This window comes from Erpetoichthys calabaricus, chromosome 10 (assembly GCF_900747795.2).
Source record: "Erpetoichthys calabaricus chromosome 10, fErpCal1.3, whole genome shotgun sequence".
Lineage (NCBI taxonomy): Eukaryota > Metazoa > Chordata > Cladistia > Polypteriformes > Polypteridae > Erpetoichthys > Erpetoichthys calabaricus.
The window spans coordinates 169,064,701-169,087,831 of NC_041403.2; the positions used below are offsets into that span (position 1 = coordinate 169,064,701).

At 46.5% G+C, this 23,131-nt stretch overlaps 1 protein-coding gene across 6 annotated transcripts in view; it reads right to left on the minus strand.

Annotated features, from left to right (window-relative positions):
* Window positions 1–23,131, minus strand: part of elavl4 (ELAV like neuron-specific RNA binding protein 4) — a 272,046-nt gene that overhangs the window by 155,370 nt on the left and 93,545 nt on the right. The window contains exon 1 of one of the 6 annotated variants that reach the window (XM_051933173.1): window positions 11,869–11,986. The exons of 4 other annotated variants lie outside the window; for them this stretch is intronic. In XM_051933173.1, the coding sequence (XP_051789133.1) occupies window positions 11,869–11,877 (9 nt within the window). In that variant the 5' untranslated portion in view covers window positions 11,878–11,986. Of the gene's footprint in view, window positions 1–10,564; window positions 10,676–11,868; window positions 11,987–23,131 lie in introns of those variants that run through there. One more of the 6 variants, XM_051933172.1, reaches the window with a different exon arrangement.

A 23,131-nucleotide genomic window follows, 5' to 3' on the forward strand; every position in this document is an offset into this window, starting at 1 on the left:
CACTCTGTCTTTTTTGCATGACCTTTGGGGGTCAATTTCCTCTCAGGAATGAATACAGTATATCAAATCAAATAAAAAAAAATAACACGTGGAAATAAATAATTAAATGTGTCACAAAATATATCTTTGGTGTTTATTTCTGCATGTTATTCACTGAATTCTTTCATCATTTCAGCCCTGTCACCTTCACTCATCAAAGTTGAGAGGGCGGGCTCTACCCTGCGCTGTGTTCTGATTGGAGAAGCGTCTCTGGGGCGGGCCGATGCAGACTTTAACTCAAGACACTCCAGACTCACAAAAGGTGGCACTTGATGGCCGAGGGCTCACATTGCGTCTATTGATGATGAACCAATCAAAACACAGGACTCGCTGGGACCCACCCACTTGGCTTTGACAAGTGAAAGTGACAGGTTTCGATTTTTACTTTGATATTTTTGTGTTTTAATTTACTTTGTTAATCCCCCAAAGGGAAGTTGTCTTTTTGCATGGTGTTGTTTTTGGAGTTTGAGCCATCGCACAGTGCAATTTCAGGGCTTATGTCATGTGACGTCAGTGTGTCACTGCAGTAAACAAATGAATATACTTTGTGATTAGTTATTTATATTTTGTGATTTATTTCTAGTCACAGTTTACAGCACCATGACACGTTAACATGGAGTACGTTCAGCAGAAGTGACTGGGGGGTCCTTCATACCACCGGTGATACGCCTCACTGGGGTGGGATGGCCAAGTCACTGGTTTTCTTACTTTTAAATTTTCTTGCTTATAGTCATTCTGGTGTGTGTATGTATTTATTTATTTACTTTTGTATTTATTATCTTATTGCAGTGGGCTGGCGCCCTGCCCGGGGTTTGTTTCCTGCCTTGCGCCCTGTGCTGGCTGGGATTGGCTCCAGCAGACCCCCGTGACCCTGTAGTTAGGATATAGTGGCTTGAATAATCGATGGATGGATGGATTTATTATCTTACTTACTTATCGACCTTTTTCTTTCTTTATTTAACAAACTTCTGTAAAACGCCCATATAAACGTCTGTCTGTCTATCACCATGGCAGCCAATGAACGAGTGATTATTGGGCAGGGCCAATCAGTGAGGGGGAGGCGGGTCTCTTCTCCTTTGAGTTGCACTCCAGCCAATCATTTTCTTGCAGTGGTTTATTAAATGTTTTTGTTAAAATACGTGTGTTTGACGCCTGACATGTGGATTATACCACATGAAGAAACTGAGATTTATTTTCATGGACGTCTGACATTGTTTGCCAAACACGAGACTGAAAATTCACTCGGGCAGTTACTGCAAACAACATGTTTGGTGCGTAACTAATTCAATTTCAGGTGGAGTCTTCCCTTAACTGAGAGAAGGCGGCGAGGCAGAGCTCACTTTAGATTTGTTGTGTGCCATCCTGCCCATTTCGTTTTTACTTGAATGAATGTGAATTATACATATCGGACGCCACACCAACACTCCACAAGGCAGGGGTCCGACTCCTGGGTGCATACTTTGACATCACCTGCCCTCACTGCGCCCTAACTGGCTCAACGATCAGAAAGCATTCAGCTCTTTTCCGCTTATTTTTGCCCCCCTTTTGTGACATGGCGCCGTGTCTGCCATGGGACATCCCACCACCTGAACCCTCGGAGGCTTAGCTTGAGGTCACTTGAAATACAAAAAGGCTGAAATTCAGGAAGAAAAAAAACAGCGCAAAGTTCACGAGATACGAGGCCTTCGAACAATCCGCAGCAGAAAATGGAAATAATCGTCAGCACGTGGCCAGAAAACGAGTACTTAAAATAACGTAAATCAAATCGCACGACAACAGCTAGAAGAATCACTGTCCATTTATTGTCGAATTCCCTCAATCCAGTTCAGGCTCCTCACGATGTGATAGCTGCACACGTCACATTCCATTTACAAACTGAATATTAACACAGGGGGGAAGACTTTGCTTTGCCAAAAATGAATTCCTAAAACTAATTTTCGTTCCGACAGCAGCTCAAGCGTGTGCTCAGCTCCCCAAACCGGCCGACGCCCGCCTTTCATCGAGTCTTTGGCGCCTCACATGTGCGGTCAGCCTGCTCACTGCCACGCGGCGTCTGCATGTCGTTCACGTGTCTCGTGTGGACGACGGCTTTAATGGTTTGCACGTAGTGAAGCTTTCCCTTGCGTTGGTTTAGAGTGATTTCAAACTATTTGTTATTTACTCTCGTTTTCTCACGACGCCATTTTGTTTTCACGTGGGTTTACTTGTTGCCGTCCATGTTGAGCGCCTGCACTGGAGGTCATGAACAAAGTGCCGTTAGGGTCCAGTGGTATAAAGTTTGCTTCACGAGGTCACCTCCTTGTCCGTGTCGTGATTTGCTCCGATTTTGGGACCTCCCAGGCCGCCAAGTTGCTAGAGGTGTGGCCTCTGAGGTCGGGACCCCCGCATTATTGACGTGACGGGTGCAAGTCCTTATCCGATCTGCGGACACCAAATCTGAAATATTCACACTTCACCGTTGTGCACCTTTCTTCAGGGTTTGACCCTCGTGTTCTCCACTATTGACTCTCGTATTTTTTTTTCTGCATCTCCCAAGTTTATCTGCCAGTTCGCTGACAGAACCATCCGAGTTGGTGGATTTGGCAAAGAGGAACAAACGTCAGTTCGAAGGCCGTGACTTCTGCTCCCTCGGCTCTTGTTCTTTCTTCGGTTTTCAACTACGGGTTTGGGTACCGTTTTGGGTTCTGTGGCGCCCATCTTCTGTCCTCCAGGCTGTGATCTTTGCTTTGTTTCGACTCCTGTTGATCTCCTTGTGGGCATCTCAGAGCCCCAAACCCCAGGCACAAGTCCCGGGTACAAACAACAATTTATTTTAAAGAAACGCCTCATGCAGACTCGTCTTCAATAATAAGCTGTTATTTATTTCCTTCTGCTCCCCGGACTCTGACTCCCCGAGTGAGGTGCCTCCCTTTATCACCAGACCCCCCGTCACAACGAGGAGACACGTCCAGGTCAGTAGCTCCCCCTCCACCCCTGGCAGTGCCCATGGTGCCCAGCAGCACTGCTCAAGGGGACCACAAGGTCCAGGTCACCATGCAAGTGTGCACAAGGGTGATCCAGGCAAGGGGTGCTGCCAGCTAACAGCTTGGGGAAGCATACCAGCCTGACTGGCACTCTCCCCTTGTCCTTCCATTACACAGAATGGGCACACAGACCATCCCTTATGAGGGTCCTTCGGGTAGGCGTTCGGGGAAGCCTGCCCATCCCTGCCTGTCTTTATGGTGTAAACGGCTGCTGCTCTGCTTTTGTTCGTATTTACTGTAACGGCAAATTCACGTCGGACTGCACAGCTACCTGATGAACCTGCGTGCCACTGTCCAGCTTTCTGCCTTTGCTTCATTTTCTTCTGTACGCCGCCACCATTTCTTCTCCATCCACCGATATCTGACGCAGACACTCAGTCTTTAACGACGACCATTTATTTTATTTTTAATTGGTTTACATTTACACACGGCACCAGTCTGCACTTTGGCTTCACTGGGGTTTGCTATGTGGTATAAATAAAGTCTGCCAAGGTTTAGCCGCTTCACTCTGTATTCATCAAACAAACGTCACGCTGAGCACATCAAGTCTGGACCTCCGTAAAACACCGGCAATCGCACGTGACGGACCCAAGCCAGCTGCCCTGGTCTGGTGCCCCCAGAGTGCCCGCTGCTGGCGCCACGCATCGTCACTCAAAGGCAGCAGTGGCCGGACCTTCTCTTTGTGGCTTTGCAGATTTTGTTACCCCTCGCTGCTCTGCCCGCCACATTTTAGAATTCATATATCAAACATAAGGCCTCAAAAGGCACCGCAACAATTCACGGCAGCAAACGTCTCCACACACTGAATGCCAGCGTCCGATCTCCCAGAATGCCGCTGCCAGCCAGTGTTTGCACACTTCGCAGTCTTGTGTGCCTTTCATTTCCTAGGATTTGCTTGTTCTTTCAGCAGTGTTGGTAAATAAAGAGCGGAGACGAGAGACGAGCACATTATCTGTAAAAGCAGATCGTCTTGCTGCTCTTCATCTGAGGAACTGGCCAGATTGCTGCCTACGTGTTTGTGCTGCGCTGGCATTAGAAGACGTTTATTTAATTACACCCTTAATTGCTCATCTACAGGTCGTATTTTACATACAGCATGAAATGGCCAGCGTTAAGTGAATGCAAATGAAGTCGTATTGTGACAAAGTGAGTGTGTGTGTGTGTGAGTGTGAGTGTGCGAGTGTGTGTGAGTGTGTGTAAGTGTATGTGTGAAAGTGTGAGTGTGCAAGTGTGTGTGTGCGTGTGTGTGAGGCCTATGGAACAAGCTGAACCCTAACCCTAGTCTGGGAGCTGTTAACTACAACATGTCCGCTCGCTTCCCTCTTTCATGGTGGGCTTCTTGTCCCCCTTTTTATGGCTTTGGCTTGAAGTCTTTGCTTTACTGTGAGAGCCACACTGGAGACAATGGCACATGCGGAGCTCGACTGCTGAACAGCGTGAAATAAAAATAATAAATAAAATGGTGTCGAGTAAGCTCTGAACCGAAGTGAAGATCCTAACAGTCCATCCATTTTACAAGCCTGAGCAGACTCATGCATTCAGAAAGCAATGATGCCAGTCCATCAACGGGGCAAAACCAAAGTATCAGGGGCACTGCCAGCCCCCGAGGTGGAGAAGGCGGACAGGCTCGGATACCATGGAGGACCCGACCTGCTCATCGACACCAGCAACATCTCTAGCACCTCAACAACTTCTATCCATCCACCATTAAGAATCTGCAAAGAGATGTGTGGTCAGCTGGGTGTGAACTCATGGACATCAAGTGACGTCAGACCAGGGCGGAGAAACTGATGGGAGATGGCAGCCATCCCTACAGTGGTCTGCTCATCGGCAACTCCCAATCACACCACCGTCACGTGCCGCTGTGACAGAACTGCCACTTGGATTTCTGAGGCTGGAAGCCCTTCGAGACCCCCCATTTTTTTTATCTCATTTATCCTGCTCCTCCAAGTCTCGTTCTGATGTCTTCCAGGGTGGACCGAGAGCAAACAAATCAGACATTTTACTTTCACACCTGATGCCGTATCCAGTTCTCTCATTCCCGTTTTGTTATCTTTAGGATAATTGACCTTGTAGGCCAAGTCTCCGGCGCATGAAGAATGTCTCCCACCAGGCAACCCCCCCCAAACACTGAGACGCCAGAGTCCAACAGCGCAGACCTCAAGCTCCAGAGAACTGACAACAGCACTAGGCCATCATCCTCCAAAGGAATCTCCATGGACTCCTCATTGCCATCTTCTACCACTCGGCCATCTGAATACGAGTATCACGGAGACTAAGTGACCAGGAAGTGTGGTCTTTAAGGACCTTCACAACTCGACTTTGGAGGAGTTACGTGGACAGGACTGGCGAGCTTTGCTGGGCTGAAGGGCCCGTTCTCATCCACACTGTTGTCCCTTCCAGGTCTGTCAAGTCTACCACTCAATCAAATAACTCGTTTGTTGTCCGAGGAGTGCCATTTAAACGCCGCTGGGTGGTCTCACCATTGTGTGTCAGAACATGCGGACCTGGAGCCTATGCAGAGCTGCACGTTCTTCATCTTCAGTGTGCCATTCACCGAAGGCCCTCGTAGGCCTCAACTCCTGACCACCCTGTGCAGCTGAACGGCGCCTTCTACTGTGAGGGTCTCTTTGAACGTCAAGGTGTTTGCCGCCGTTAGCCCCCCTGCACAGTTAAACAAACATTTGATAAAATAAAATAAAATAAAAAGCAGGCGTACACAACCTACTGTCCGTCTCGCCAGACGTCACATCAAAATGGCTGAGAGAGCCTGAGGAGGGGCTTCTGACAGCAGTCCACCGTAAATAAGGAACGCGCCCAGAATGGCACGATGCCCCGTCGTTAACATGGACTCATTGTCTGTATTCATGTCTCTTTGTAAAGGCGCAGTCACTGGAGCGCAGCCTCCAAACTGTGTGTTTAAGGCGTCAGGGCAGATCAAATGAGAGATGAGCTAAAGGCGAGGGTCTCCCTCAAACTGAAACCGAACGGAAAAGGGCCTGACACGAGGAAATCCGGGGGTCTCGCAAAGGGGCATCACGGCGTTTAAGTGACAGGGGTAGCAGCTTAGATTACAAGTTTTAGCCCTAAAAGAGAAATCTGACAAAGCAGTAGGGTCGCCGACGTGTTGCTGTGCGCCGCTTTAACGTTAAGAACGGACGCAAATCAGAAATGAAAATAAAGCAAAGTCGCCCACTCGCTATCTCCCACATACGTTGTTTCAGGTCAGGTCTTCTTCCACTTCCACCTACAAAAACCTTAACATCCGACTGACTCCACAGTACTGACTAACCCAACGGTTCGAATGTCCCCCTGCATTGGGAGGAAGAGTGCGATGGATAGGAGACCACGCGACTTTCTTTGGATCGAATTTCAGAATTCTCGTCGACCGGCTTCAGTAAGACGTGGGCTGTAAACGGACCACATGAATGAAAACAGGAGGACCTCCAGGACGAGCTCGGGCACCGGCCCACCAATCCCAGCTGCTAGTGTCACCTCCATCCACCTTCCACTGACGGTGTCCTCCACACGGGACTCTCATCCCCTTAATGAGCCACAAGAAGTCCTCAGAAACACGAAGGTGCGCCTCCACTCCGACACACCGAACGAGAAGTGCCAGGAATGTCAACTAGCCGGAGCCGCGCTGCCGTTCTGCCTCAGCGCTGAGGGATATCATTAAAATGCCGACAGCTCCTTAAAGAGATGCACAGGTCTGGATGAATGGGCTCGCGCCTCTCAAATGGAAAAAACAAAGGGGTCACCATCTCTGACCAGCCAGCAGAGGCCACTTGTGAAGATGACCGCGCCACGCTGACGCTTCTCTGCAGGAGGATAGCAAAAAAATTAATTAATTAAATAAAAAGGAATGACCTTCAAGGAAATGACCTTGAGTTTTTTTTTGGTTTTTATTTGCTCCGTCGTATCATTTTGAGGAATTCAAAGAGGCCGTCGCTTCGTATTTATTAAAAAAGAAGAAAGAAGGAGAAGCAGCAGCAGCAGTGATGGTGAGCTGGTGAGAATCTGCAGGTCCTGCAAACGGGCAGCGGGGCGCGGGCCGCACACGGAGGCGAGCGACGGACGGACGGACAGACGGGTGGCACATCTGCTTTCTCTTTTCCTTTTTATTTTTTGGATTTTCTAATCACACGGTGACTCTCGGCTTTCTCCCTTTTGACTGATAATCAATCTCAAAGACTTCATTTTAAACCAGCTGCTCAAAGTGGCGCAGCATCACTCTGCATATTTGTTGGACAGCCCATTTTACAGAAACCTGTGCCCCCCGAACCCCCCCAAAGCGGTTACCAAGAAACGTGACGGCTGAACCGAAACATCGGCAGAGTCTCAGTTACAAAACGCCGCCACTTCAGGCCCACACGTCTTTGTTAATGAAGCACAGAGAGCCTGTCATTTTTAACTGATGTCACAGCACGAATCACAGGAACAACTCACAATAATGTTTTAACTCGGCGGGATATTCCACACCAGCAGAACCGCTAGGAGGAAACAAAAGAAATAAATCAAATCAAACGCCATTAAGTAGGAGCAGCAGCACCAAAGTGCTTCCTTCACGTGTGCGGCCATCAAGAGCCAAATACCAGGACTGGCTTACCGGACCACCGCCACCGGGCCACAGGGGGCACCGACGCTTCCAGCTAACTTTACTTTCAGGATGAAATGTGAATGTCGTAATGCGATGAACTATGAAAACACGGGACACGTCTGCAGACACCCCGTACTCTTCAGTTGTGTCTTTGCCCAAAACGCAATCAGCCAAACCTCCGAACTGAGAACATAAGAATTCAGTCACACTAATGACGCGGTGGCACTCGAGTTACAAACGGTGGGCTGCTCACACACGGACCACCATCTAGGAGTGGCCGATCCCCGAGCTCCCACCACGCGGTTCTTTAATGGTTCAGCGCTGGGTCGTGTGGTCCATTCCATTCTGGGACATTTATAGAAAGTGGAATCTGTAACGCCTGGCAGGACCCTAACAGACCCACAAACCCTCATCATGGCCTTGTGTAGTCGTAGGCAGCGAGAGTCCTTTGCGGTTATTCACTACACGCAGCCCGATACATTAAGGCTCTTTCTGGAACCTTCACATGGATGGGGGTCTTTAGGGAGCTGTAAATGGCATCGCTGTGGCGCCTCGACCTGGGAGGGTGCCGATTCTCTTTTAAATCAGACGATCTCCATTCTCCACGTCTCAATACATCGACGCACACATCAATTATTTTTCTTTCCTGGCTTGCACATCAACATCTAACTGTCACAGCATAAGCCCCGAATATAAAAACACAAAAACAGCGATAGAAACATTACAATTCATAAAGGAAATGTCACGTTACGTGGGGATATTCGTGTATTTCGGTGTTTTTACTCTTTACAAGTGGACGGCTCATTCCAACAAATGACGCCAGATTAGAGGGACTGGTGTGGATAAATAAACCGAACACGGCTCTGGATGAGGAAACATGACATACGTGGCAGGAATTTTTGATTCGGCTTTTCCTTATTTGCTCTATTCATGTCGATGTGGCAAAAAAAAAAAAAAAAGAAATAATGAAACTTTATAGAAATAAACGGAGGGCCACCACAAACCATCCACGGCGTTATTAAAGAGCAGCAGACTTACAACTCGACGATGGTAAACTTCTAGCTGTCTCAATCCATTTATCCAGCTGTCATCCATGTTGCGAGGAATGAGACTGGACTGCCTTCCTAGGCCAAGTGTTTTTCCGAGAATGCAAAACTAAGAGAAAGCTGTTGGCGGCTAATGCCTTTCCAGCTCTTGGCAATGAGATGAACAGACACTGACCCCGTGTCAGGACTGCTGGCAGACTCTCTCACTGTCTTTCCTTATTTCACTCCCAGTGGCGTCTTCAAAACACAGAATGCTTTTTATAGTCGGCGTCCAGCTAAATCGGCAAATGAAGAAACCACAAACCACCAGCAAACCAGCGACATTTCAAGGTCCACGTTACAAACCCACCGGAGTCCAGTTCAAGGTCGCTGGGGGGGCTGAGACGGGGTGAATGTGCTAGGGTGGGACAGCCACATGAAAAAGCGGATAAGGACGAACAAGACACATTCAGTAAAGTTTACCTCGACCTGGCATGGCAGTCCACCATAAATCTAATACGGGGGGCTACTGTGCATCGGGACTGAGCAAAAACACTTCTGGTAACACAACGCAAACTGGAACCTCGTATCGTTTCACCACATAATAATCCTCCATTGTGCTTGCATTCCCAGCTACAAATCCTACAAAATAATGTACAGAATATAAATGCAAAATGGACACTAGAGTATTGCAAATCGATTAATTTATAGATTTATGGAAATAAAAAACAAGAAGAACAGCCAGACTGAGCAAACCCACCCAGGTACCCGCTGTACTAAACACGCATACAAATGAAATGGAACTTCCCGATGACACACGAAGCTTAAGCCAACTTTCAGCAAGCAGCACCAGTCGCCCATCAGGTCTCACAATGAGACTGCAGTGCCACCCATGAGGTCTTCATAATTCGGCACCTGCAATGACAGCTCCTTTATCTCTGGAGTGCCAGTCATGTTGGCTCAGTGACTTGTTAGGTAGCCTTAAACGTACCTATTGCTTGTTCTTTTCATTTTTATTTTTAAACATAATTATTCAATATTGCACATTCTTGGGGGATTTGAAATAAACCAGACTGCTGGCTCACGTGCAAAGCTCTTAAGTTTAAGTAGATGTCGCCGACTTTATCAAAGTACGGCAAGTGAAATCTCAGATGCGACTTTTGTCATTGACACTGCAATACAGCAAAACGTCCACAAAATGAACTTGATAGGAAAGAAGAGGAGACACGCGAGGGAGATGAGGCTCTTCCTTAAGGTTTAGTTGGGCCAAGGAAGGGGTCTGCAGAGCCTACTGGTCGATGCTGGTATTTAAATCCACCTTCTCGGGGAACGCCGCAGGCGCGCGCACACACACACACACACACACATTATAACAGACCATTTCCTTCCAGCCGTTTATAAAGGCGGTATATTTCCCCCCCTGCCCCCCCAATCTGGCTGTCTTTCGACCTTTAAGAATGCCATCAAACACACCCTGGCACAAATGCAATCAGGCGACAGTCTACCAATGGGATTCATTTTCCGACATGCATCCTGCAGACATGGGTTTCCTCTGTGAATAAACACATCGAGGCTCCAAGGCTTTCTTTCGAGCATGCAAGTCAAACCTTTTTTTTTTTTTCAAATCTGAGGCAGAGAAAAGTGCAGTAAAATAAAAAAAAATATTTCAATATTACATAACCCATCTGTTTGTAAACACTAGTAATCAAGAAAGGGATAGGGAGGAAAGGAGAAGGGCTCACCGAAGAGTTCTTAATTGCCTACTCTCTTTATCCTCCTCCTCCTCCCTGCAGACTTACGAACATATCACATCCATGCACTTCAAAGAGGAAAAGGCAGCAGGAAAAAGCGCAGAGGAAAACGAAACAGAACCTTACCATTTTAAAGCCATTCCACTCCATTTGTGAGCCGTGGGCGAAAATTTTGTTCTTTTCTTTTCCCACCCCCGAGTGGATTCCCCCCTCCCGCCCCCGGAGCCCCTCAGTGAAAGTGAGAGGAAAGATGGTTTATAAAAGCAAGCATTCCTCCTCCTCCTCCTCCTCCTCCTTTGCCGAGAGATGCTGGACGACAATGCAAGGCAGAAGCGTGAGCGCCGCGCTGCACCCGCCACAAGCTCCGCCTCCTCGCTCATGACGCCAGCACTGCTCACATGGCGTTCCGCAACGCCATTGGCCGCTGCGCCCATCTTTCTCCCTGGAGCAGCGTGACAGCCGCCCCTTCTCTGGCAGGCCCTCTCCCGAGTGTCACACACTCCAGGCTCGGCACTTGGAAGCGCAATAGGATGCTCGATTGCCATTTAGGAAAATAGGAGCTTGGATTTGAGGTGCACTGACAGAAACCGGCGCTGTTGTGTCACGAAGGAAAAGTCCATCATCTATTGTTGTGTCTACTGAGTGGCACGCGCACCACACAGTCGCGCCGCTGTCTTTAAAACTGAGGAAAACACATTTGCTAGCTGGCTCCCTCCCCAAGTACGCAAAATAATAGAAATCCTCAAATGTCTTCCGTCGTGTCTCACGTGAGATTATTCGGCCACCGAAAACTTTTCTCTACCGAAACGAAATAGGTGGCCCGTGCGAAGCAAACCAGAGGGGCGCGATGTCATATGCCAGCATCCTTCATCAGAAAGCTCGTCCGGCCACACCCATGGGCACGCACCGGTACCACCGCTCATGGAAGCGCGGCATCCGTGCCGGCTGAACACCTGAGGCTGGTCCTCGCCAAGCCACCGGCGGGATTCCTTGGGAAGTTCACGCGCGCCCATCCTCGCTTGAATTTCTATTAGCGTGAACCTCGAAAGACAATGGGGTTAATGCGTTAGGGATACCTACTATGAAATGCAAGGGGCGGGTCATAATGTATGCTTGTCAATGTGGCAGAATTGACTTTTTCTTGGATTTTTAAACCTTATCAACTAACTTGCATTCACAATGCATGTGCTTGCGCAATGGGGTGTGTACACTGAGTATCAAGGGTGCTGGGGATGCTCTGCGACTTCTAAATTACAAGAGAGAGATGCTTACAATGGACAGGTCATATTTAAAAGTGCACTTTACACGGAGAGGTTGCTATCTCCGGTACACGCGCACCCACAGTACACGACATCTACACGAGTCCCAAATAACAAAAGAACTGGGCAGCTAACGGCGAAAAGTAAAAGCAAAGCCATCTGTGAACTCACCATGACCATACTTAAAGCACAAGATGAAAGGCAGCAAATCACGAGGTAACTGCTAGAGGAGACGCTTTCGAGTCCTTTGTGAACGTCTCAGACCCCGCAAAGCGAGCACCACGCGCTCGGGATGTGCGAGTCGAGCGGTGAGGCAGGAGGACCGGCCGGGAGGGAGGAGGAGGAGGAGCAGCGCGCGTGCACGGAGCGCTCGCTGCAAAGGCCAGTCAGTGGGTGGTAGCAAAAGCCTTCCGTTCGGTCTTCAGGAGCGCCGACAAGGAGAGCTGGTGCAGAAAGCCACAGCAAGACAGGAGGAAAGGTGCCCGAGCCACTTAAGATCGCCTGCCAGGCAGCATCTCATTTATTTTTTTAAGACACATTTAAGGTACCATCTGTCAGGCTGGTGCGAAGCGCCATTGGCTGTCTGGACCAGGGTGGGTGGGAGTGTCCCGGGCTGCTGGCGGTGCTAAGGGCGGGGCGGGACGCGGCTTCTCAACATCAGGTGGCGCTACAATTAGCTGGTGCCGACCTGACACTGTTCATAATACGGTGACCTTTCCTCCAATCACCCGCACATGCACCGCTCCTGCCTTTTTAACGAGATTAAGCTCCGCATTTGAAGTCGCGAGCGCCCACAGACGCCAGAGCGTTGCAAACGGCACACTCTTCGCCTGCTACTGCACTCCTGTCAGTTTTTAATTTGTTTCTATTATTTTCCCAGCAATACTTTGCGAATCTTTCACCTTATAGTAGACGTCGTAAAGAAGTGAGGCACCAGCAGCTCCTTGAAACTCGCCCGGGAGGAGACGCCCGCCTTTCGAACTGCCACCCAAACGCAGCTTCTTCAATCCCTAATCACCCCAACATCCTTCAGAAATCACGAAGGTCTCCAGGTTTTCAAAAGGATTCCTCGAAGTTCACGTTCGTTTTTCTCCTCTCCACAGACAACAGAGTATTTATTTAAGAAAACGTTAACGCCACTCGCTTTGTCTTTCTTTGTACCTGTTAATTTAAGATTTGAAAAGCAACGTCAAATGGGAAGAAATGCGAAACCAAATGCGGATGCCCGCACATATGAAGTGCATTAATCCGATTATGTGGGCAGAAATACAAAGCAGCCAACTGATTACATTTGTGCCAGCCTCTGTTCGGATTTTTGGATATGGGAATTGCTTAATAAACTTCATATTTACTATTAAGTATTTGGATTATTCTGAAAATAATCGCATTGGTACATTGGTAGGCACTGTTGCTTCACAGATCCAGTATCCTGACTTCAGTCTCGGTCATTGTTCACAAACGGAAAGAAATCTGGGTGAAAATTAAATCCACCTTAATAAAAAGATAAGTGTCTGTGTGTCCGTCCACTTGCTATATCTCTGTACTTCTACCGGATGGCGCACAACAAACATTAACACTGCTTTTACAAGTCCCATACAAAATGGCATATAACAGAGACCTACACACTGCATGCGTCTTTCCAACAGATGGCACATCGCAACCATTAACCCTGCTTTTAGGGCATCCCATACTAATGAGCACATAACAGAGACCTGTGAAATGCATTTGACATTCCAACAAATGGTGCATCACTAATATTAATAATTCTTTAAATAATAATTCTTTGCATTTATATAGCACTTTTCTCACTACTCAAAGCGCTCAGCAATTGCAGGTTAAGGGCCTTCCTTGCTCAAGCGCCCAACAGAGCAGAGTCTCTTTTGGCATTTACAGGATTCGAACCAGCAACCTTCCGATTGCCAGTGCAGATCTCTAGCCTCAGAGCCACCACTCTGCCTCCACCATTAACACTGCTTACCATACCAAATGGCATATGACAGAGGCCTATGCTCTCTATTCGTTATTCCAACAGTTAGTGCATATTACTATGGTGCTCAAAAGACCAAGGGGCACCTACTGCTCTTCAATGGCCTATATATATATATATAACATTGTACTACAAACCCCCCAACCTGGCAACTCTGGACATATGTGCTTTGCTTAACTTGGGATGCCAGTGGTCAGGGTTGCCAGACGTGTGGTTTTCATACCAAAGTGGGCTCTCTTTGAAATTGTTGTGGAGGGAAAAATATTGTTTTAGTGGTGGGCGCTTCTTTTGTCCTGCTATTTTGTAAAGACTCATGTGGCTGCCTAGAGACCCCAAACCCTCTCTCCCTAAAGATGTTGACAATGGCAATACTCTAAGTGGACACAACCCTCAGACTTCGACAGCTGTAAAACTCCAAGGGGGTATGTAACACACACCTGGCACCATTAGGTGGCTTGTCAGTTGTCATCGGGCTGGCGACCTGTCAGATATGACTGAAAGAGGACGTTTCCCAGAATCCCTGTGTGATGGGGCTACTTACTTCAATTCAGCAAACTCTCAACTCAGCAGTAGGAGTGGCACCTGAAGTGTCAAGTCGTAAATGAGACCCTCATTGGCTGGAGGTTTACGACTCGCAATCAAAAAAGAGCAAACGCTGGCTACTGTCCACCCTCTTAAGTTTGACAAGTGACAGTGAAAGTTCTCATTTGTGAGCAGATTTCGTGTTGTGGCAAATGAATGAAGAAATGACTTCAAAAACAAAGAAAGAAAGAAGTGAGCCCCCTAATACATATCCCACGACACATTTAATTATTCACACTCACTGTCCATGTTGTTGCATTTTCGTTTTCCTCCCACATTCCCAGACGGCTGCCATCTTCAGGGTTGCCTCCTGTTTTCCGCACAAAACAGTCAGGATGGGCCGCAGTGACATATCGACTGTGAGTTGGATTAAGGGGGCCGGAGACTGTGATGTTATGACAAAGTGACATCACAAAAATCTGTTTGTTAATATTTGAAGGAAGGAAGGAAAGGATTATTAGTATTCCTCCTTAGGCATCCCATGCTGGTGTCGTTTCTTGATTTTCCTCCCCCCCCCCCCCCCCCCCCCACCATCTTGGAAAAAAGCAGATGTTGGAACTTTTGACATCCACAAATAGTGTGGACGGTTTAGGTTACTCCAAGTGGCCTGCAGTAATTTAGGTTAAACATCAGAAGGATCACGTCAACATCACGTCTTCTGTTCCTGCCACTCCTAAGCAAAAGAGCCCCAGAACAACAGACGTCTGAAAATGCCCTTTACTGGTTTGCAACATGAATGTGTGTCATGTCTGCCTCCCTGATTTATTTTGCTAGCGATCGCCAAAACCCCAAGGTGAGGCCTCCTGTCTGATCCAAGAGCTTTGAACACCTTATCATTCTTGATGGCTGCATTCGAGGAACATTAATAATTAAAACAGAGCCTCTGGGCTCCCACAAGCGACAAAACCCGCTCTCTGCCATCTCTACTGAAGCTGCTCAATGGGAAGGAAGGAAAGAAAGAAAGAAAGAACCTCACCGGTCTGTTTACGCCAGTCTCACTTTATTTGTGATCTTCATAAAGCTTTATAAGTGAAGTGGCCCAAATGTTGAAGGAACTCAAAGAAAAATATCATTCAGTGGTTAAAGGCTTGGCACCCAGGTAAGTGATGTTCAAGGCAGCAGACAAGCCGAGGCGCCTCTGGAAAAACAAACACATCAAGACCACCAGCGACTGTGCACGAGTGTGAGATGTTTACTGAATAAACTACACAGAAATCTACATCACACACACACACACAACGTAAAGGCATCATCTGATGGTAATGCCACCCCAAGTTGGAGGATGGCGCTGCTGCCTAATGCTTCTCCTCCTTTGTCCCCTACAGCTCAGACACCAGCAGGCCCAGTGACATCACTTCCGGGTCACAGTCTCGTGGCCACACCCTTCCTGCTTGGCCTCTCCGTAAGTGACTCCGCTGCCATTTTGAGTCGCTCTGAAAAGGCCCATTGGATATTTTGTTGTTGTTTTTCCATCAATTATATGACACTTGTCTTCAAGGTGCCCCAACACTTTATCTTTGTCTTGTCTTATATCTTACAATATACTTTAAATATAAAATGTACTGTATACACACTCAGACACACACACTTTACCAAGTCAAACGTTTGAACCTTCTGGACTGGATATTTGGTGCTGTGGTTCTGTCTTAAGACATTGGAGAGTAGACAATTGTGTGTCAAACGTACACACACACACACATATAGCGTTACCTGGTAGGTAACCACCCATCCAATCAGATTGTGACACAGACTACGAATGCCGTGAATATATATATATATATATACTGTATATAGAGAGAGAGATCCAGATCATACGGTGTCTTTATAATATTTATCATGTATTGTCTTTTACATCTACCAACTATATAGTGCCTTTCACATTATCTGTCTATCTAACACCTTTCACTCTATCTATCTAGTCGCTCTGCTCATTATCACAATCCCAGCTTGCCAAGTCACAGACATGAATGGCCCTCAATCCCTCCCTGTGACAGACGGACCACAAGTGTTGTGTCGTCACCAGAACAGAATGGCCTTCGTCAGAAGCTCAAACGCTGCAAGGTAATAAATATGATTTTGGACCGTGTGCCACGCCGGAGCTCGGCCCTTTTGTAAATCAATAGGCAGAGTGGCAGACTTGGCATGCACTTCTTTGCCTTGAGCTCTCAGTGCCCAGCTACAGATTTGTTTTTTTTTGCTAATAGCCTGCCATGTTTCAATGGGAAGATTAAAAGCTGCAGGTTTGTTTGTTTGTTTGTTTCCTTTTTATTTGCTGTGTTTAATATTTGAACACAGTGAGGTGTGTTACACGTTTTTCCCTAAAAGTGCACGTACTGTAAAGAGAAACCGGAAACGTGGCAGGCCTGTCTCTTTGCACTCTTCGTGTGTTGGCGCTCCTGACTGGCGCGAGGCGCAGTGCGAATGCACAGACGGGTTTCAATGAGTTGCTTTTCATTGTCAGCCACACAGGAAAACACTTTGGTTACTAAAAGCATCGTGCTAAACATTTTTGACCTTAACTGATGTTCAGTTACCTCAAGTTTAAGAGGTGTCTATGGAAATTATAAAACAATTCATCTTCATTTGTCAGCTGCTGTTAGCGCACGTCTTAATCAGCCTTCCTCCTTGTCTTGCCAGCCATAGGTGCACATCAATAATGAAGCTCAGCTACTTAAGTCTGCGTGCCACTGTGACCTCACCGCTCCGACTCACAGACTGAACAAAAAGGAAGTAGGAAGTCAAAAATAGGCAATTAAGTAAAAACCAGCAAAACATGTCATCTTACAAACATCAGAACATTAAAGAGGCAGCGTCATTAGGAAGAGGCAAAAAATGGCTGCTTAGCTCAGGTAAGGCCCGATTATGTTAGGGTTGACACAAGAGAAGCAGCGGGCATCAGTACAGATGGCGCAGGACTGCGATTCAGAAGTTCTGCTTGTCCTCACATCTCCTTACAAAGCAAAGATCATTGTGGTCGGGCATTCATCACGAAAACAAACTGAACCGAACCCGAGACGATTCATCTGAACGGCACCCAATCAGACTGCAAAATGGCATGGGCACGCTGGGCAGTTACCCAGGGGCCTCACGCTGGTCTCTGTATGTTGTGGCCCACTGCACTGCTCTGCCCGGGGGCCTGTAATGCTGACAAGACGGCCCTGGTAACTGCAAAAACGTCTCCCAGCCAGCACGCGTCCTGTCCCCCCTAAAACAACAATGACATTATGCCTGGAATGGAACTGGTTAAACTGGGCACAAAAATAAACATGTTGTGAAAATTGAACGTGGCACTCAAACCTAATTTAATCTGCCGAGCTGCCAAGCAGAATGAGGCGCCATAAGAGTGACAGGACCAGCTTTCAAGAGTGGCAAATCAAAGTGGTCCCATTTAATTAAATAACACTGAGCCCCCCCCCCCCCCCCCTATTTTAATAATTAACTTACAGAGGTTGAGTAAAACATTTTAGATGAACGCAGAGGTCACACTTGGATCGTGTCGGCCCGGTCCCTCAATAAACACCCAGATGCCCCCCTGTTAGTCCGAGACAATGCACTTCACCCCGATGAAGGAGATGGGATGGCGCTGCCCGCTTGCACTCCCCTCCATCCAGCTGAAAAGCCTAGCAGTTTGGAATCTAAAATCCTGCTAATCGTTCTGACCTCCGGGGCCTTCAGCCATCGTAGTCCTTTTAAATCGGAGATTAGTGGCTGCAAATTTCGGTTAAGAACCGTCCATCCCACGCTGTTTTCATCTTTGTCAGGCCTGATGTTAGAATTACAATTACAAGCAGGTAATTTATTTCACGCGGCGTGAGAATGATATCGTAGCCACTAATACAAAGCCTCCATATTTTGTGTATATGAATATTTATGGAAGCAATTTAATTTTCTTGGAGTAGTGTGTGAAGTTCTCCTACTTTCCAAAACTATATTTGTTTTTCATTTTTATAAGAAGCAAATGGCGACCACTGAAGAATGTACAGCTCACCAGACACGTGTGACCACTAAAGAGCACGTCGGCGTATCTGCCTGTCTGGATTGCCTCCTACTGTCCAAACACACACCAACGGGGCTAATTGGGGACATGAACTTGTCCCCGGGGTCGTTAATTACCCAGCGAGAGGCAGACGTTCTCTTCACCCGTCGGCGCTGCCTTGAGCTCTGGGCCTGCCGAGATGGGCTTTGGCTCACCGCGACACCCTGGCGAGTGAAGGAATCATGGATGACGTTCTTAGGGACAAAACGCTAAACAAATAAAGAAGTAAATACGCTTTGTAACGCAAAGGCCTGATCTCAAACCCCAGTCTGGACTTTTTAATACAATCAAACCGGTAATACGGCTTTATTTTAGATCGATGGAGATCCTACAGTGACAGAGCGACTGTAAACAGCTGAATTATTGTCTTTATAAAGTAACACAATGAATGGAAAATTAGATTAAAAATAAAGGAGCACAAAAAGAGCCAATTTAAAGAGAGAGCAGGCCCGTCTCCGAGCACACGGCCGCCATCACTTACTTTGGTGCGTTTTTCATGACGACTGATTTGCATAAAAACGCCTTCTTCAAACCTGCAACTCCGCCGTTACATTGAATTTTGGAAAGGAAATCAAAAGCCGACGCGGGCCGAGCGCCTTTCATTTCGCCATTCTTATCGGCCCTACAGACAGGCTATTGTTTCAATGGGACACACCGTTTTGGGGGGGGGGGGGGGGGACTGGATGAAGTAAATCAACAAGAGAAATAATTAAAAACAAAGGTGTAATATTTGGCCACAAACTCCAGATGGCTGCAAATTATCTTTACTGGTAATTATAAATATGGGGAGCTCTGGGTGCCCGGGCATTTTGGAATTGTTTCCTCTCGTTACCACATTTCCATATCAATGGCTGAGAAACAGAAAGAATTCAAACGTGTTCTCTTTTCAGCACAGTCCACAAAACGCTGCCATCGCTCACATATCACAAGAAAACAGACATTTAAACGATGCAACGGATAATTCAAAGAACACGCGCCGGCCAGGAGGAAGGGACGCATCTCTACGGGTCTGTACAAAGCACCAACTACACACACACACATTATATATACACTCAGACACACACATGTAATCATATATTTATTTATATAGCGCCTTTCCCATCCTCATACGTACATCGACCCTGTGCTCTGACCTCCAAAGGGCACACGAAAACACAATTTCTCCTCTGGGATTAACACCGTCTACCAAATATACAGAAATACACACACAGACACACACTACATGGCCAGAAGTTGGTGGACCCCCTCCAGATGTTAGCAGGTACATCAAATCAAACACACAGCCTGACAAACAGACTGGGTCATACCGAGGAGCTCAGTGCCTTTAAATGTGATGCCACCTCACAGGATGCCATCCATCTTTGCCACAAGTCAGTAGAGGACTTTTCTGCTCGATGTGCCTCAGTCATCTGTAAGTGCCATTATGGTGAAAACGGACGCACTGAGGAGCAACGAGAGCTCGGCTGAAAAGTTGGCAGGCCAAACACACTGACACAGCGGAGCTGCCAACACACACACACACAAATGGCTTGTCCCGAGTTGCATCACTCACAGCAGAATCCCAAGGTGCCTCTGGAAGAAAAATCAGCAGGAGAAAAGTGTGCGCCAAGAAGCTTCACAAGATGGGCTTCCACCGCCGGACGGCTGCATGTAAGAATAAGAAGATGGTGCACATTGCTAAGTATCCCCTGGAGTGGCGTGAGGTACGTCACCATTGGACTCTGGGGAAGTGGAAACGTGTTCACACCTCACTACCTGGTAGCCTGATGGACAAGTCTGGGTTTGGTGGACATCAGGAAAAAACAACCTTATGGACTATAAAGTCTGTTGGAAGAGGGATAACGGCACGGTCTGGGCTCGGCCCCTTGGCACCAGTGAAGAGCACTGAGTTAGTGTTAATGATACACTTTACACAGTTGTGTGCTTCAGTTTGGAGGAGGACATTTTCTGTTCCAGCATGACTGTGCCTCTGTGCCCAAAGCCAGGTCCACAAAGACATGGAGGAACTTGAGTGACCTCCATGGAGCCCGGACCTCAACCCTACTGAACACCTTTGAGATGAATGGGACGGCCAACTGCGAGCCACGTCTTCTTGTCCAACTTGACCATTTGACCTCACAATTGCTCTTTTGGCTGAATGGACACAAATTCCCACTAGGGGCAAAAAAAGTTTGTTCAATCTATCTGTCCATTATATAGTGCCTATCTATCATATAGTGCCTTTCACATCTGTCTAGTCCCACAGACAGACTCCAAAATGTTGTGGAGGCTGTTAGGGCAGGAAAAGGGAGACTCGTGGTTTAGTAACGAAACGTCCAACAGGCTCACCTCCTGCAGGTGTGGTGGTCAGGAGTCCACAAACATCTGGCCAGATACTTTATCTATCTGTCTATTTATGTGTAGACACACAATTGAATTTTGATCTGCTTGTCTGTTAGAGCATCATATGAAAAGCACCACACCTATTACTACAAATAAAACTTTGCAGTTATGTCCTGTATAATAGTCTCAATTCCAACATAGGCTAAGCTTTTAGATTTTTTATTATAATATAAATATAATATATATAATCAGTCACAGTTCCTGCGCTCTCAGCTCTTGTACATTTTAATGTTTTCCTCACTTTAAGTTCCTAATTAAAGAAGATGTATTATCTCCAAATCTTATTTAAGAATTTCATCATGAAGGGTTATCAACAGAAGAAATGAGTACAGCTAGCACCGAAAAACGATGAAGTCAAACGAATTAACACCAAAAATGTCGATCGGTTACACGTCAAATTGGTGAAATGCGTATTGATAGACTCTACTGAAACAGTTGGCGGTGATGGTGTGGAAGATGAAAACATCAACTTACAACATCACGAAGAATATCTACAACTTGTTAGCACCGTCTGGTCTTCCACCACACGAATTACTGTAGAAAGAAGGACGTATCGGAATGTAATTGTGTAATTTATGTCTGAGTGATAAATAGGACAAGATTAGTTGTGTTCAAAATTGGTCAAACAATTCTGACATGTAAAATTTTAACAGGCGACAAGAAAGGTAATGTAGTCCATCTAACATGAGACACCAAAGGAGATCTCGATATTCCATTCGTATTAAAACGTTTACAGTTTTCCGTTAGAATAGTTTTGCTATGACAATTAACAAATCACAGGAACATTAGAAAAAGTCTGTTTTATTTATTAGAGAGAAGGATATGATATTCACTCACAGGCAGTTATACGTGGCGTTGTCACGATGAAAGTCAAAACATGGAATCAACATTCAATGTGATCTTGATGAAAGGTTAATTAATAAAAATGTTTTTTACTGAAGTTTTGCAGTAAAAGTGTAAGTTTAAAAAGTATTTGTGTGTTCATTTCAAAGCCAAACAGAACAAAATTGTATAACGCAATGAACACCTCTAATGCAACATGAAACAGAATTTACTTTCAAATTATTACATTTTATTATTTTTTACTCTGGTTATTTCCTCGCTGTAATGTAAAACAGTTAGTTCTATTATGCATATTTAACAATTCCCATGAAAATAACAAACAATCTGTTTAAATTGTACAACCGTATCCCCAGACGCGAGCGGCAGAACCGCAATGAGGCTAGCAGGTAGCACAGGCCTGGGGGTTGGCGAGCGAAGTGAAAGCCCCCTAGTATTCCACATATAATCTTACTGAGATAACCTCACTAACATGAGCCATTATAGGCTGAAGACGGCAGCAGCAGGTCAGTGGTGTACCGTATTTAATTTCATGTCATAACACTTGTTTATTTAGAGTGTATGTTGTTCCTTTATAGCAGTTAACTATCTGATATTTGGTCTCTGTTGCCTCTGCGTATCGTCAGCGTTCATTTGGTATCCTTTTGTGTCTCAGCTTGGTGCTTCCTTTCTGTCGCGTGCTCATAAAGCTCACCATCCTGCGACCAGGCGACTCAGGTTGTGCCACGTTAGTACACGGCGACCCACTGTCACTCAGTACGTTATTTGCTGTGTCACAATCAGGAATTGCACCGCACAGCTCTTCTCCATATCCTTGTGTGTGTCAGCCTGTCTTGCTTGGTGCTTCCTGTCTCTTTGATTGAGCGAAACTGGCCAATCAGATTGTTCGGTGGAATCAAACACAGACACGCACACACAGACACGTACACACACACGCACAGCATTTTATCATATAGTAGATTGAATTTCACACAAACGCCACTGTCCAGCTGTTTCTACAAAACTTTGCAGTTACTTCTGGTGTTGCAGGCTAATTAAATGTCTGATTTTCTACATATAAATATCTAGAGAAAAATAAAACAGAACAGAGACGAGCTCCCTAAAAGTCGCCGTTTTCACTGGACCTTTTTTGCCTGTGAACCTCGGTCTCTCCAAATCACAACATGATATTGACGTGATTTTCACAACTGGGTGACAAAACGCCCGTAGCAGGTGTTTAATAAGCGATGATAATGATTGAGAATTTTAAAAGACACGGGTGTGATGAACTGTGGTATCGAGTGGTGGTCAGAGAGAGGACAGCAGCAGCGGGTTGGGCACCATTGTATAATACGGCGGCAGACACAACAGCAGATGTCAGGAGAAGAAGTTGAAGACTTGGAATTTAACACCCGCCATTGTGACTTAACATACACTGACAGGGATGTGACTATAAAGTGACAAGATTTCAGAAAAGCAAATTTGTCATTTCTCGTCGTCACACCTTCCTGGTTTATTCACATCTGTGTCCCATATATGCGTCTCACTCTGTCTGGCATCTTTGCTGGCACCTGGCAGTAAACCCAATGTATGTTTTTGGTGTACTTGCCTTCTCCAGTCTCTCGGAC